This window comes from Camellia sinensis, chromosome 5 (genome assembly GCF_055761805.1).
Source record: "Camellia sinensis isolate YWXY chromosome 5, ASM5576180v1, whole genome shotgun sequence".
Taxonomy (NCBI): Eukaryota; Viridiplantae; Streptophyta; class Magnoliopsida; order Ericales; family Theaceae; genus Camellia; species Camellia sinensis.
In genome coordinates this window covers 163,232,794-163,248,417 of record NC_138965.1, presented here as the reverse complement: position 1 = coordinate 163,248,417, position 15,624 = coordinate 163,232,794, and the positions used below count along the sequence as shown (strand labels likewise).

The following is a 15,624-nucleotide window of genomic DNA, read 5'->3' as shown; positions in this document are numbered from 1 at the left end:
TAGGTATTTGTGAAAAAAAAAAAAATTGTTTCTTACGTGTTAGTCTAATTTAACAATTAATTAATAGATGGAACTATTTTTTTTGTGATAAAAAATCTCGGGAATTTTTTTTTTAAGGTTCTTAATATTAAGATTTTATAGGATAAATGACATGCGATATTTTCATAGTGGTTAGGATCCCGCAACATTTTTTCAGAGAAATTTTGATCCAAAGAAATTTCAAAACACAAGAAATTTCTCTAATTTGCTCAATTTCACTAATTTTCTCTATATTTTGAAATTTTCTCTGGGTTAATTTTTTTTAGTTTACTCACAAATTTCTTTGTATTTTGATCAATTTTTTCTGATTTGCTCACAATTCTCTGTGTTTTGACCAAATTAAAGAAAACTGAACATATTTCTGCAAAATACATACAAACAAACATGTATATATATTGGTGTTTTCCTCGTCATATTACTTAAACTAGGGTTTGCCCGTGCCTGAAGGCACGGTGACCATTAATTGAATATAAAATTATTGGGTTAAAATGTAATTTATTTAATTTGTTGGGAAAAAAAATTTGAGGTGAAAATATAAATAGATTATCCGTATGGTTTTGAATTTTTATATGAATTTTATAATTAGATTTTTGAAAAGAGTTTGGAGTATTGTAGTATGATGACACAAATGCATTTTTGAAAAGAGTTTGGAGTATTGTAGTATGATTAGTTTTGTTTAACCTAATTCAAGAGCATATTAGGAAGAAAAAACAAAAAAAATATATATCACCTAGTGTGTTACATTTACAAAAACAAACTCATAACATAAATCAATAATTCAAATGAAAATGATCTAACATACATCTAAACTTAGTTATAAATTCCACATAGATAAAAGGCTTTACAAAACTATTGTAAGTAATAAATTTCACATCGATCGGAAACTTTACAAAATATGGATCGTAGCTAGCATATGTATGCTTTTCACAAAAATAAATATGAGATTCAAACTTGTTCTTTCTTAGAAATCCTAGGAGCGCCTCATCACTTTCCAAAAAGTCCTCGTATCAACTTGTATGTATCCCCAGTGAGGAGCATGCACGACAATCTATTAATTTATGAAAATAAAAAAAAGTTAGTATATTGGCAAAAGAAAATTTATATATATATCAAAACACTTTCAAATTGAAATTACCTTGTTACGTCCCCATCGAAGCAATTTAGTTGTATTTATATTTTTGAGCTCCATATATTTTTTAACCCAATCCTACAAAAGTCGACACATATAGTAAAATATTTTTAAAATAACAATTTGTAATCAATAGAAACAAAGTTATCAAAAAATAAATTGTACCTTTTGACAAAAGTGGTTTGATCCATAAGTAACACTACAACAAAATTTCAGGATAAACAATGTTTGTAGTAGAATCTGGCTCATCATTGGGAAGGAGGACACTTATACGATCAAAGGATGTGCATCTAGATAGGGCCACATACAATTGCCCATGACTAAACACTGGTGTGCGCAAATCAACTCCAACAAATTTCACAGATTGCCCTTGAGATTTATTAATGGTCAGGGCATATGCCAATCGAACTGGAAATTGACGTCTTGTCATTCGAAAAGGCATTTCTGAAGAAGACGGTGTCAAGGATATCCTTGGTATGAATACCAAATTGCCACATTTTTCTCCAGTTAAAATTTGAGCTTCAATTATGCGAGTATTGCATCTAGAAACCATCAATCTTGTGCCATTGCACAGTCCATCTTTTGGTGCAATATTTCTTAACAACATTATAGGACAACCCACTTTCAACTCTACCTTAAAAGCCGGTAGCCCAGGAGGATCTAATGAATTTAAATATTCATTGGGATATCTATTTATTATAGTACGATCAATTTCATCATCTTCAGACATCTTGTCTGCTGCCAAATAAGTATGTGTGTTGCCGGGAAAAATATTCAATGCTGCAGTATTGATAGCACTGACATCATCATTCCGTGCAGAAAGAATTGTACGTTCAGTTAAAAATGTTGCAGTCGAAGTCATTGCCACATCCAGTTGCGGATAAATTACTGAGATTATGTCTTTTAGATCTTGGCATTTGTGTATTGTTGATGGAAGTTTAACAATTTCCTGAGGATTGGTCCCAATCTATTTATAAAAATAAATAAATAAAATAGTAAGTAAAATCAATTAAAGTACATAAACATAAATATATTTCGTCAATTTAAAAGAACCATATAATAGAGAAAAAGTTTGAAGAAATATTACCTCCATCAAGAATTTTGCAAAATTAGCATTTTCAAGATTTGCATGATTCAAGCGCATGTTCAAATTTAAAGACAGAACATGTATGTCCTTCCATAGAAAAGAGTGTCTTAATGATGCATTCACAATTTGCTCACGGACTCCTTTGGTTATAACTGGTAAGATTTGTCGAAAATCTCCACCAAGAACAACAGTGATACCCCCAAATGGCTTTTCACTATCACAAGTGTCCCGAAGTGTGCGATCAACTGCCTCAACACAATGTCTATGCTGCATAGGAACTTCATCCCAGATTATAAGTTTTGTTTCTCTAAACAATTCTGCTTGTAATGATTGCTTGCTAAATCCACAAATTGTATTTTCCAATACATCCAACGGAATAGAAAAAGTTGAATGAGCAGTACGACCTCCTACCAATAACAATGATGCAATTCCAGATGAAGCCACAGTAATAACAATATGGCCAAGGCTGCGACACTTTAATGCAATCGCATTGTACAAAAACGTTTTCCCTGTTCCGGCACCTCCATTCAAAAAGAAAATAGTTCCTTTATTTTCAAAGACTGAGGAAGTGATTGCATCATAAGCTGTTCGTTGATCATTGTTGAGGCGATCAATAATAATTTCTGCATCTGTCTGTTGTGCCTCATTATGCAGTTGTTGATGTTCGAATATTAACCTGTTACCAACTACTGCACTCCAATTTGTAGAAGGTTGTGGCATTGGTGGGAAGTCAATTAAACTTTTTCCTGATTCTTGGAGCATTTGATTCAAAAGATATAGACCATAGTCTTCAATTTGAGCCTCAGTTGGTTCAGAAATGGCAAACAATGTTCGAATCTTATGTGCAAGATCATCACATATATGCATTGAAAACTGATTCCATAACGTATACGGTTGCAGTGGAGAGCACTGAGTAAGAATAATAGTAAACAATCTCCTTAATTGATAACCAGTTTTCATAACTGCAGCCTCTTTAAGGCATTGTATCCATTCTTCATCATCTTCTAAAAGTCCTCTTGCAACACATGCTGATTTAAATGTATCATGCAAAACATTGTTGACCGTGCGTAAACATTGAAACGATTTTGGTCCTTTGACAACAGTTAATAGCAAACGCAAATAAAATCTCTCTCCACAATTAGGGCTAGCAAAGTACATTCTACCGATTGCATAGCCCTGCTGCCTTGGTTTCCATCTCTTTTCTGAATTAAGCCAAACAAAATGTTGTGGAAATTCTTGATAAGTGAATGGACATTCATCTTCCATAGAAGCGCAACATGCAAAAAAACCAGTAAGAGTTGACATTTGTTGCCCAGCTCTAGAAACAATTGCTTCTAATGATTCATCAGGATTAAAAAGAACGCGGTGCATTCCAGGTAAATGAAGTGCTAAGCGTACAACTGTTGGTATCTCTGCATGTAATGGATAACCAAATATTCGCCAAGCAGCTTCTGGAGGTCCAATATACCTCGCATCGAGATATTGTTGGATCTCATTTATCAATCCCAACACCATCGTTGTACGATCATAACCCTTATAAATGTACTTGTGTATATACTTGACGCATCTCATTCCGGCACAAACTTCCACATTTATGTGACAGTTGAAACGTTTAGAAAGATATGCATTGTATGGTACGATGTCTCTATTATCAACTTCTTTCCCCCTCACAATATGAGCTTGACCATTATTGCGACGACGATAAATAGGATATCCATCTTGATCCATAGTAGTTGTTTCTGCGAATGCTCGAGGGTATCTCTTAGTGCATTTACCATTTTCCATACATGGTGCTTGTGGATTTCGAGCACCACATGGTCCATGTACCATACAACACTTGATAGTTTCAAAAAGCATAGGTTCATCTTTTGGATCTGGAAATTCTGCACAAACCAATTTGTCTACTTGAGCACATGTTCGAATTTTGTCTGGACCCTTAAGAAATAGAAGTGCATGCATATGAGGAAGGCCTCGCTTTTGGAATTCAATTGTAAAAACATGCGCAACTTTATTACCAAACACTCGGTTTGTTTCTATCTCCTTCATCAAGCACTTTCTCTTTAACTCAAAAACACGGGCAATTAAATCAGGACGATCAATAGGCTTTTGGTGCGGTAATAATGCCGAAGTAATTTCTGGCCAATTAGGATTTGCAGTCATGGTGAGAAAAATGTCTGGATGTTGGTTGTATCGTGTGATAGCCATTGAGTCTTGAAAGATTTCAAACATATGTCTAGGACCTCCAGCAAATGAAGATGGCAAAACAAACCTTTGACCAATTTGATTGGGTTGAAGGTCATTTGGATCAATATCTGTCAAATCTTGGTAAAGTTCAGCACGGATCTTCCCTTGATTAAGCTTGTAGTAAGTCAACCTATTTTGTTCAGTTGCGGCCCAAGCATCAACCAAAAACTCTTGGAACAGTTTTCCAGCTCTCAAAATTGTTGAATACTCTGTGGGTCGTTCAAACAAACGATAACTATAAAAATCCATTTGAGTAAGCCGATCAGTTGAAGGCCGATCACGTTCAACATCCCACAGTTTCATCCCAGGTTCCCATCCAAGCTCACCATGTGGAAATAATAAAACATAATGTAATGGCAAATATGCTGGGTGACATTCATTGATTTGCATTAGCTCATTATTTCCATGTAGATGTAAGATAACATCTCTCATTCCACTAACCTTGGTTCCATCACCTGGTATTACAACTGCAATCTCATCTGTAGTTGGTAGGTTATACCGTCGTCGATCTGTCGATGAACTGTAGTGGAGATGAGCAGGCAAATTTCGTCCTGTCAAGGCTAATTGATTCAAAATTGCATGAGCCTGGCGAAATTTAGTAACGAATGCATTAACCTGTAATAAACTATCTTGAATAGTTTTTAGAACATCTCTTCTTAATTGAGGATTTCTACGATTGCGAACTTCTAAAGCTGAATCAGGGTCATAAATGTACAATTGCGCATAAGCTGCATCTTGCCCTGATTGTGGTAGTAGTGATCCTGTTCGATGTCGCAATTCCCCATGGATAGTGAATGATGTAGGGCCTCTTCCAGTAAGTACTCTTGGATCTAATGTAGCACCAAGACTTGTAAAAGCATTGGTTGCATTGTACACTCGAGTATAACGTCGAAACGATTTTGATTTATCATCATTCCCATCATATAATGCTTGAAGAAGTGAAGGGGGTGTAATAAGCAGAGGAAGCTTAACCTTCCCTTTTGAACAACATGTTCCGAATAGAGGACGGTTTGGAGATGATTTTACTAATTTTTCATCCATCCAATGTAATGCTGAACAGAAAGGACATAATACATCCATCTTGCCAAGAGAATGACGACATGAATTTATATGTGCTCGAGTACCAACCATTGGACCCATAGACATATCCTCTAATTCCTCATTAGTACATAGATCCTCTTGAAGGGAAGGAGTTGTAAGAGTAGGCCTACAAATATTGGTTCTGTGTAAATTAAAATAGAATGGTAATAGTAGGAGTATATATTTGAAGAATTAAACACAGTCTTTTACCAATTCCTTTGTGGAGCTAAAGATGTGCTTGGCATTGAGAACGAACATGTGGAAGGATGTGCAACCATTGTTCGTTTTTGCGCCGACTGAGTGTCCTCAGTTGCCTTTGTTCCTAGTTCCAAGCAAGCACGACTACGACGACACGGTATTAAAGAAGTTTGTCTCGGTTGAATACATTCTCTTGATTTCTCCCTTTCTCGCCGTGCACGTTGGGCCAATGTAGCTTTTGATATAACATTGTTATTGTGTGCCTAAAATGTGAATATTATGTCATTGATACCTAAAATACAAATATTATCGTATACTATTTTATTTCTTTTTCTTCCTGCCTTGTGATAATTTTAAGAATATTTTTACATTTTCTTTGTCCTACTTCCTTTTCCATTTTGCTTCATTTTCCCTCTTCATGCCTTGTGATATAACAATTTATTTTTTAATTATTGTTTTCTCTTTCTTCTTGCCTCATGATGATTTTAAGAAAATTAAAAATATTTTCTATGCCTATGTTCCTCTATTCCTTTGCTTAGATGTTATAAAGTTTTTCTTGGAGTTGATAAAGGTTATAATTATTTTTTAGGAAATGTTAAAGAGAGCTAAAAATACTTTGTTTGAGTATACAGAAAACAAAGAGCACACAAAAAAAATTGACAACACAGTTTACATTTTTAAAAAATATACATGATCAATGTTCACTTAAACAATATGATTGGCTTTGTTTTACTCGATAAATATTTTTTTAAGGATGTTGAATATATACCATTGGACATGCGTTTTCCTTTCCTTTGTCAAAAGAAGTTGCCTTTTCTTTTCCTTTAGACATTGCCTTGGCCTTTTCCTTTTCCTTTGCCTACAGAATACGAAAAAGAACATGTATTTATAGAATTTATTAAGATTACGAAAAAAGAATATGTTGAACTTGATATTTATACTTACCTTAGAATTGCTGATAATATTAAGATTGCACTCATCACGAATAACAACACCGATATTCCTAGTCTCATGGAGCAATGGGCTTGCATGAGTAGGCCTACAAATATTTGTTGTGTACAAAATAAAATTTATAAAATAAAATCTTAGCAATAAGAATATGTATTTGTAGAATTAAATACAATGTTTTACCAATTCCTTTGTGAAGCTAAAGATGTGCTTGGCGAAGGCAGATGTGTAAACATTACTCCTTTCTGAGCCGGTGGAGTATTAGTTGTGCTTGGTGGAATCAATTCTCTCGATCTCTCTCGTTCACGTCGCGAATGTTGTCCCAATTGATATGAAGAGCTTGCCTTATCATTTCTTTCGCGTTCTCGCCGTGCACGTTGAGCCAATGCAGCTTTCGATATAACATTATTGTTATGTGCCTAAAACATGAAGATTAATTTCATAAGATGCCTAAATTTTATCATATATTGTTTTATTTGTAAATGCCTAAATTTCATAAGATTTAATTTCATTTGTAAAAAAATTGAAAACTTTTTCATTTTTTATCCCTCCTCCCCTCATTCCTTTTTTTTGTTCTATTCATTTTTTATTCTCTTGTAGATGTTCATGTCAATAGCAAAACGCCAAAAAAGAATAATAATAATTTAAAACAAATATAATGTTTTTTGTACAAATGATATTTTAGCATGCTTCAAAAAAAACATTTCACAAATTGATATGAAAATGTTTACTATAAGAACAGTATATGTCACTGTGCAAGTAGTATGTCAATTTTACATTTAAAAATAAATAAATAATCAAGGTTCATGGTCCAAAATAAATATTTCAAAAAAATAACTTTAAATGGAAATGTTGAAGAGCCATACTACTGAACATACATTTTCCTTTCCCTTGCCCGAAACGGTGGTCTTTTCGTTTTTTTTCAACAATGCCTTAGCAATTTCCTTTTCTTTTGCCTACAAAAAGTAAAAATAAATTTAAAGAATAAAGAATATATATATGTAGAAAGTTTTTAAAAAATATATAAATAAGAATATACGGTGTATATGGTGTTTTGAATGAAAAAAAATCTATATAATTAAATTGGGCCTACCTCTCGAACACGGATGACATTAAGGGCACGCTCATCACGGATAACAACATTAACATTTCTTTCTTGAAGAAATTGGACCTAAAAATACAAAAGAATTAGAGGTAAAAAAAATAAAAAAATTATACATGTAAGAAAATGAGTAAAAGGAATCAGTATTACAGTTCGACGTAGGTCTCCATCCATCTGTAAATTATAAGAAAAGAGAATTTTGTTATAAGGAATTAGATAAAAAAAATTATGAAAAGAAAAGAAAATTGACTTTTGCTTATAAGAAAAATGTTTTTTTTTTTTTCAAATAAATAAAAAAGAAAACAACTTACGTGACCAAAAATAGTAATGTTGTCCATAATTAGCGGTTGAAGGTCAATGGTGTCTCAACCTGAAAGTGTCAGGTTATGTTAATTTGACAAAGATAACAGTATGAAGGCAAAATGAGGTTTAATAATTGCCATAAAGAAAAATTAATCGTTACAAAATTAACAACCTCCTAACATATTTTAGTTAACAACCTAGTTTAAGAAGTTCGTTTGTGCGTGAATATCACAGATGGAGAAATTCACCTACTACAGGATAGAAGAAAAATTATAATTTTTTTATGTCTTCAATATACGTTAAAAAGGATAGAAGAAAAATTAAATACTCTCATAGAATTCGTCATAATTTTTCTCTATTGACCAAAATGTAGAACTATAGCAATACATGATTTTGTGGTTGATTATATATAGCAACTTTGCACTGACAAAGGTTAATTCTTATGGATTGTATTGCCCATTTTTCCTACTAACAACTAAGTAAATTATAAAAAAAAATATAAATTATACTAATGAATAAAATTTTAGCAAAACTTAATTACAGAAATTTAATTACTAAATTTGCATTTTAAAATGTGAAAATGAAAAATAAGTAAAAAACTACAATAAAAATTTATAAAAGGGCTCACCACACTATAACTGGAAAATTACAAATACCTTTTGTATTATCTGTATAATTGCAAATGCCTTTTTCAAAAAAGTATACTACACAGTAGCTTATTTACTCCAAGGAGTAATACTCTCATAAAAATCATTAAAAAGTTATTAAAACAAATTTTTAAAATAAGTTTAAGTTTTTTCAAAAGTCCTGAAAAACATCTAAAAAGTCTCCTTTTTTTTTTGTTTGGAAAATTCCATAAATAAAATTGAAACAGAAAAATAAACTGGACTATTTTTAAAGAGAGAGAAGCCTAAACATTTTAAAATAGCAGTTCAATTAAAAAACCAAATTAAAAACAATTCACTAAAAGCAAAAAAAATAAGGGTCATCAAATTAACAGTTATATACCAAGATACATAACTATACACACTATATTAGACTTATTTCTAAATAAGGGTCATCACCCACTTTCCATTCATTAATCCAAAACATTTCTTAACCCACTGCGATTCAACAAAGAAAGTGAGAAACTAATAAAGAATTGCAAGGGATAGAACACTCATCACAAAAAATGTATACAAATCTATTTTTATATTTGGTGAGTAAAAATATGACCATTGATGATTAAAGAGAGCCTCAACCCATCTGACCAAGATGAAACAAAAATCTATATAACAACAACCTAATTAATGTCAACATTAACTCAGAGTTTTTTTTGGAAGCTCAACCCATTAAGATGAAATAAAAATGATTGTTAATATAAAACCCAATTTTTCTTAACCCTCATTTGAAACACGAAACCTATTTTTCCTTAACCTCCATTTGATAAAGAGAGAAAAGTGGGTGTTAAAATTCCATTGATTATTAAAGGGTACCTCAACCCAATTAATGTTAACATTAACTCAGAGTTTTTTTTTTGGAAGCTCAACCCATTAAGATGAAATAAAAATGATTGCTAACAAATAACCCAATTTTTCCTTAACCCTCATTTGAAACATGAAACCCATTTTTCCTTAACCTCCATTTGATAAAGAGAGAAAAGTGGGTGTTAAAATTCCATTGATTATTAAAGGGTACCTCAACCCAATTAATGTTAACATTAACTCAGAGTTTTTTTTGCAACCTCAACCCATTAAGAACAAAACACAACACATAATTATTTTTTTTATTTTTTTTATTTTTTTTGGCTTCAGATTCTTAATGTTAACATTAGCTCTGAATTGAAAAAGAGAAGAAAAAAAAAACCCAGAGCATGATGCATTACTTCACTTCTATATAGTCCACTTCATCCGAATACCACTTTTTTAACATGATGCATGTCTAGGATATGAAACCCAAAGCTATGAATTGAAAAAGAGAAAAAAAAAAAAAAAAAAAAAAAACAGAGCTATGAACTGACCCAAAAAAAAAAAAAGAGCTATGAACCCATGTTCGGAAACAGAGGTAAAAAAACAGAGTTATGAACTGAGAGGAAAAAAAAATAGGGGTAAAAAAAATGAATGGAACAACAAAAAAGAAAGTGAGGAGGTAAGAGTGCCTTACCCGGTGATGGTGGAGAAAAAATGAAAGGAATGCGAAGAGCTTTGTTGTTCCTTCAGGAATGCGAAGAGCTTTTTGGAGCTTTGTTCTGCCTTCGATGGTGATTCACTTCCTCTCCTTCGATTGTAAGCTTCTTTCACAGTGATAGGTAAAGTCCAGTGGTGGGTTGGTAAGAGTTGATAGGCAAAGATATCTGGACCATTGAATTTTAGACCCTTGAAAATATTTGTGAAAGTACGTCTGAGCCATTGTTTTTAATTACTAATTTTGCATTTTAAAATGTGAAAGAAAATAAGTAAAAAAACTACAATTAAAATTTATAAAAGGGCTCAACAAAAATTACAAATGCCTTTTGTATTATCTATATAATTACAAATGTCTTTTTCAATACACATCATAAAAATTTATACTACACAGTAGCTTATTTACTCAGTAGCTTATATAAACCCAAGAGTAATACTCTCATAAAAACCATAAAAAAATTATTAAAACAAATTTTTAAAAGAAGTTTAAGTTTTTTCAAAAGACTTGATAAACATCTAAAAAGTCTTCTTTTTTTTTTTTGAAAAATTCAAAAAATAAAATTTAAAAAGCTAAATAAATTGGACTCTTTTTAGAGAGAGAGAAGCCCAAATATTTTAAAATAGCAGTTCAATAAAAAACTAAATTAAAAACAATTTACTAAAAGCCAAAAAAAAAAAAAGGTCATCAAATAAAAAGGGTTAACTTTTTAATGTTCCCTTTTCCTTTCAATCAACAAATTCCCTTCAAATCCTAAATACAAATACAGCCTAAGAGATGGGGGGAAAAAAAAAGAAGACATATCATATTACAAAATTAAACTGTAACAAAATCCTTGTAATTGCATGAATATCACAGATGGAGAAATTCACCTACTACAGGATAGAAGACAAATTATAATTTTTTTGTCTTCAATATACATTAAAAAGGATAGATGAAAAGTTAAATACTGTCATAGAAATCTTCATCATTTTTTTGTATTGGCCAAAATGTAGAACTATTGCAATACATGATTTTGCGGTTGATTCTACATAGTAATTTTGCATTGACAACAGTTAAATTGTTTTGGATTGTACTGCCCACTTTTCGTATTGACAACTAATGTATACCACACCAAAAAAAAAAAAGTAAATTATAAAAAAATGTAAATTATACTACTTATGAATAAAATTTTAGCAAAACTTCAATATAGAAATTTAATTATTAATTTTTCATTTTAAAATGTGGAAAAAAAATAGGTTAAAACCTACAATAAAAATTTGTAAAAGGTCTCACCACACTGTAATTGGATAATTACAAATATCTTTTGTTTTATCTATATGATTAAAGTCTGTCTAATTATTTTTACAGTCTTTTTTCAATTTAGAAGAGTGTTATCATTACATTATTTTTTTCAATTTAGAAGTCTGTCTAATCACTACCTTTTGTTGAAACAGTTCATGCTTCAACTACTTTCTTAAACCTACAAACAATTCATGATTTTAGCAAAACTTCAAAAAAATAGGTTAAAACCTACAATAAAAATTTATAAAAGGTCTCACCACACTGTAATTGGATAATTACAAATATCTTTTGTGTTATCTATATGATTATAAGGGAAAACAGAACCTTAATATCTTGAAAACTTTTTACAGTCCAAAAGTTTTGTTGTTGAAACTTAAAGCAGAACTATAGGATACTTCAGAAAATTAAAATAGTTCAAATTTAAATTTGTTTAGATGTGATTTTAAGATTGAATTTGAAAATTTTGTCTTGACAAATTTGAAATAACGTAGTAGTTACTTGAAATCCTTAATACTAAGTGTTACAGTTCTACAAAGAACCTAATAATAGCTTAAACTACTTGCTTCGTTCTAGTAGTCTATTTGATGCTTTGTGATACAGTGTAGCTTATCTAAATTGGACATAGGTTGCGATGCAAATGGTGTTGGATTTGGATTATGGGTCCCCAATTGGTTATTAAAGAAAAAAACACAATACAAAATTTTATTTTGTTTAGCATTTGATACATTATAGGAATTATTAAAGCTCATCCTCAACAGCATACATTTGATACATTGGATTTGGATTATGGGTCCCCAAATAAATGGGCTTCTGATTATGCCTATAATGCAAACAAAATGCTAATGTTTCAAAATCAAACTAAAAAACAGAATGCTAATGTCATCAACACCCATTTTATTCAATAATTTTATGAAATCCTCATAGGATGAAACCCACAAATATGAACCCAAAATCAAAACTCATTTCATAAAAATCCAAAATCGAAATCCAAAATACAAAACCAAAATACAATTTTATAGATATCAAAACCAAAATCAAAACCCATTATAATCATAGGTTAGTTGATAAAACCCATCAATGAAATAGAAATATATAAACCCATCATATTTGCAACTAATTTCAAACCTACAAAAAGAAAATGTAAAGATTTCAAGGTTCTTAAATGTAAAGAAAATGTCATCAGCGCCAAAATGTAAAGAAAATGTAAACCCATCATGGTCATCTAGGCATAGAGTTTTCAATGAATGAATATATGTTCAAAAAATTTTAATACAAAGATTCTTAAATTTTCAACCCATCATGGTCATCTAGTAGAGTTTTCAATGAATGAATATAATATATATTTTAATGAATGAATATATATTCAAAAATACTTTTAATGAATGAATGAATTTTTAATGAATGAATATATATTCAAAAAAATTTCAATCTTAAAGATTCTTAAATTTTTAATGAATGAATATATATTCAAAAATACTAAGATCATATAATATAGAGCCCAAGAAATCAGTATAAAAAATTAAGAAGGGTCATGTTCATGACACTTTTTATACCCCAATACACTTTTTATACCATCATATTTGCAACTAATTTCAAACCTACAAAAAGAAAATGTAAAGATTTCAAGGTTCTTAAATGTAAAGAAAATGTCATCAGCGCCAAAATGTAAAGAAAATGTAAACCCATCATGGTCATCTAGGCATAGAGTTTTCAATGAATGAATATATGTTCAAAAAATTTTAATACAAAGATTCTTAAATTTTCAACCCATCATGGTCATCTAGTAGAGTTTTCAATGAATGAATATAATATATATTTTAATGAATGAATATATATTCAAAAATACTTTTAATGAATGAATGAATTTTTAATGAATGAATATATATTCAAAAAAATTTCAATCTTAAAGATTCTTAAATTTTTAATGAATGAATATATATTCAAAAATACTAAGATCATATAATATAGAGCCCAAGAAATCAGTATAAAAAATTAAGAAGGGTCATGTTCATGACACTTTTTATACCCCAATACACTTTTTATACCATCATATTTGCAACTAATTTCAAACCTACAAAAAGAAAATGTAAAGATTTCAAGGTTCTTAAATGTAAAGAAAATGTCATCAGCGCCAAAATGTAAAGAAAATGTAAACCCATCATGGTCATCTAGGCATAGAGTTTTCAATGAATGAATATATGTTCAAAAAATTTTAATACAAAGATTCTTAAATTTTCAACCCATCATGGTCATCTAGTAGAGTTTTCAATGAATGAATATAATATATATTTTAATGAATGAATATATATTCAAAAATACTTTTAATGAATGAATGAATTTTTAATGAATGAATATATATTCAAAAAAATTTCAATCTTAAAGATTCTTAAATTTTTAATGAATGAATATATATTCAAAAATACTAAGATCATATAATATAGAGCCCAAGAAATCAGTATAAAAAATTAAGAAGGGTCATGTTCATGACACTTTTTATACCCCAATACACTTTTTATACCATCATATTTGCAACTAATTTCAAACCTACAAAAAGAAAATGTAAAGATTTCAAGGTTCTTAAATGTAAAGAAAATGTCATCAGCGCCAAAATGTAAAGAAAATGTAAACCCATCATGGTCATCTAGGCATAGAGTTTTCAATGAATGAATATATGTTCAAAAAATTTTAATACAAAGATTCTTAAATTTTCAACCCATCATGGTCATCTAGTAGAGTTTTCAATGAATGAATATAATATATATTTTAATGAATGAATATATATTCAAAAATACTTTTAATGAATGAATGAATTTTTAATGAATGAATATATATTCAAAAAAATTTCAATCTTAAAGATTCTTAAATTTTTAATGAATGAATATATATTCAAAAATACTAAGATCATATAATATAGAGCCCAAGAAATCAGTATAAAAAATTAAGAAGGGTCATGTTCATGACACTTTTTATACCCCAATACACTTTTTATACCATCATATTTGCAACTAATTTCAAATCTACAAAAAGAAAATGTAAAGATTTCAAGGTTCTTAAATGTAAAGAAAATGTCATCAGCGCCAAAATGTAAAGAAAATGTAAACCCATCATGGTCATCTAGGCATAGAGTTTTCAATGAATGAATATATGTTCAAAAAATTTTAATACAAAGATTCTTAAATTTTCAACCCATCATGGTCATCTAGTAGAGTTTTCAATGAATGAATATAATATATATTTTAATGAATGAATATATATTCAAAAATACTTTTAATGAATGAATGAATTTTTAATGAATGAATATATATTCAAAAAAATTTCAATCTTAAAGATTCTTAAATTTTTAATGAATGAATATATATTCAAAAATACTAAGATCATATAATATAGAGCCCAAGAAATCAGTATAAAAAATTAAGAAGGGTCATGTTCATGACACTTTTTATACCCCAATACACTTTTTATACATATACTAAGAAACGCTTTACACATCTATATGTCACTATTTTGTATAAAAAATCCGATATAACTTAATACCAACTTAATACCTCTTTGTTGCCCTGTTCTTGATCAATTGAAGCACTGATATAACTCCCCTGCTTTCCAAATTCACCTAAATCATTTATGAGCTGAAATCTTTCCAGTGATGATATGAAGAATCAGTGAGCTGAAATCGACACTAAGCATCCAATGGCATCCTGATATTAATGTACATGCAAAATAAATTAGAGTAAACTGGAACAACATTTTTTGTTAATAACAATAGATTTTGACCTTGAAAATTTCCCAAAGCAACAAGCAAATTTTAAAATTTTAATCTTGAGATGTCAGAATTTTTTAATTTTAAATGATATACATATGAGCACATTTGGAGTAACTGTGTAACTGTGTAAACTGTGTAAACTGTGAATGAATCTATAAACATATGAATGATATACATATGAATGAATCTATAAACCCACTGAATCTATAAACTGTGAATGAATGAATCTATAAACCCACTTCAATGATAGAAATCCATTTCATAAACCCACTTATGGAAAATCATGGAAA

At 30.0% G+C, this 15,624-nt stretch overlaps 1 protein-coding gene across 3 annotated transcripts; it reads right to left on the bottom strand.

Moving 5' to 3' along the window:
• Positions 1 to 777: 777 nt before the first annotated feature.
• On the bottom strand, positions 778 to 15,269 carry LOC145790957 (uncharacterized). 3 transcript variants are annotated; one of them, XM_082870313.1, is made up of 11 exons: positions 15,120 to 15,269; positions 10,273 to 10,462; positions 8,139 to 8,197; positions 7,978 to 8,001; positions 7,819 to 7,896; positions 7,604 to 7,681; positions 6,909 to 7,144; positions 6,723 to 6,816; positions 6,547 to 6,636; positions 1,175 to 1,246; positions 778 to 1,087 (listed from the first exon to the last, which is right to left on the bottom strand). In XM_082870313.1, exons 3-11 carry the CDS (start codon positions 8,163 to 8,165, stop codon positions 1,010 to 1,012), a joined length of 777 nt encoding a protein of 258 aa, XP_082726439.1. In that variant the 5' UTR covers positions 8,166 to 8,197; positions 10,273 to 10,462; positions 15,120 to 15,269; the 3' UTR covers positions 778 to 1,009. The 3 variants fall into 3 exon arrangements, with proteins under 3 accessions (XP_082726439.1, XP_082726441.1, XP_082726440.1); XM_082870315.1 differs by lacking the exon at positions 7,604 to 7,681; XM_082870314.1 differs by lacking the exon at positions 10,273 to 10,462 and having other exon boundaries at positions 15,120 to 15,237.
• Positions 15,270 to 15,624: the final 355 nt, after the last annotated feature.

Bases quoted from the DNA above. Each gene is read 5' to 3' on its own strand.
- LOC145790957 (XM_082870313.1), bottom strand. From the start codon at position 8,165: ATGGACAACATTACTATTTTTGGTCAC. The intron at 7,897-7,977 runs GTAATACTGATT...TTGTATTTTTAG, and splicing joins ATGGAGACCTACGTCGAACT to GTCCAATTTCTTCAAGAAAG. The intron at 7,145-7,603 runs GTATGTTCAGTA...TTCATGTTTTAG, and splicing joins CGGGCAAGGGAAAGGAAAAT to GCACATAACAATAATGTTAT.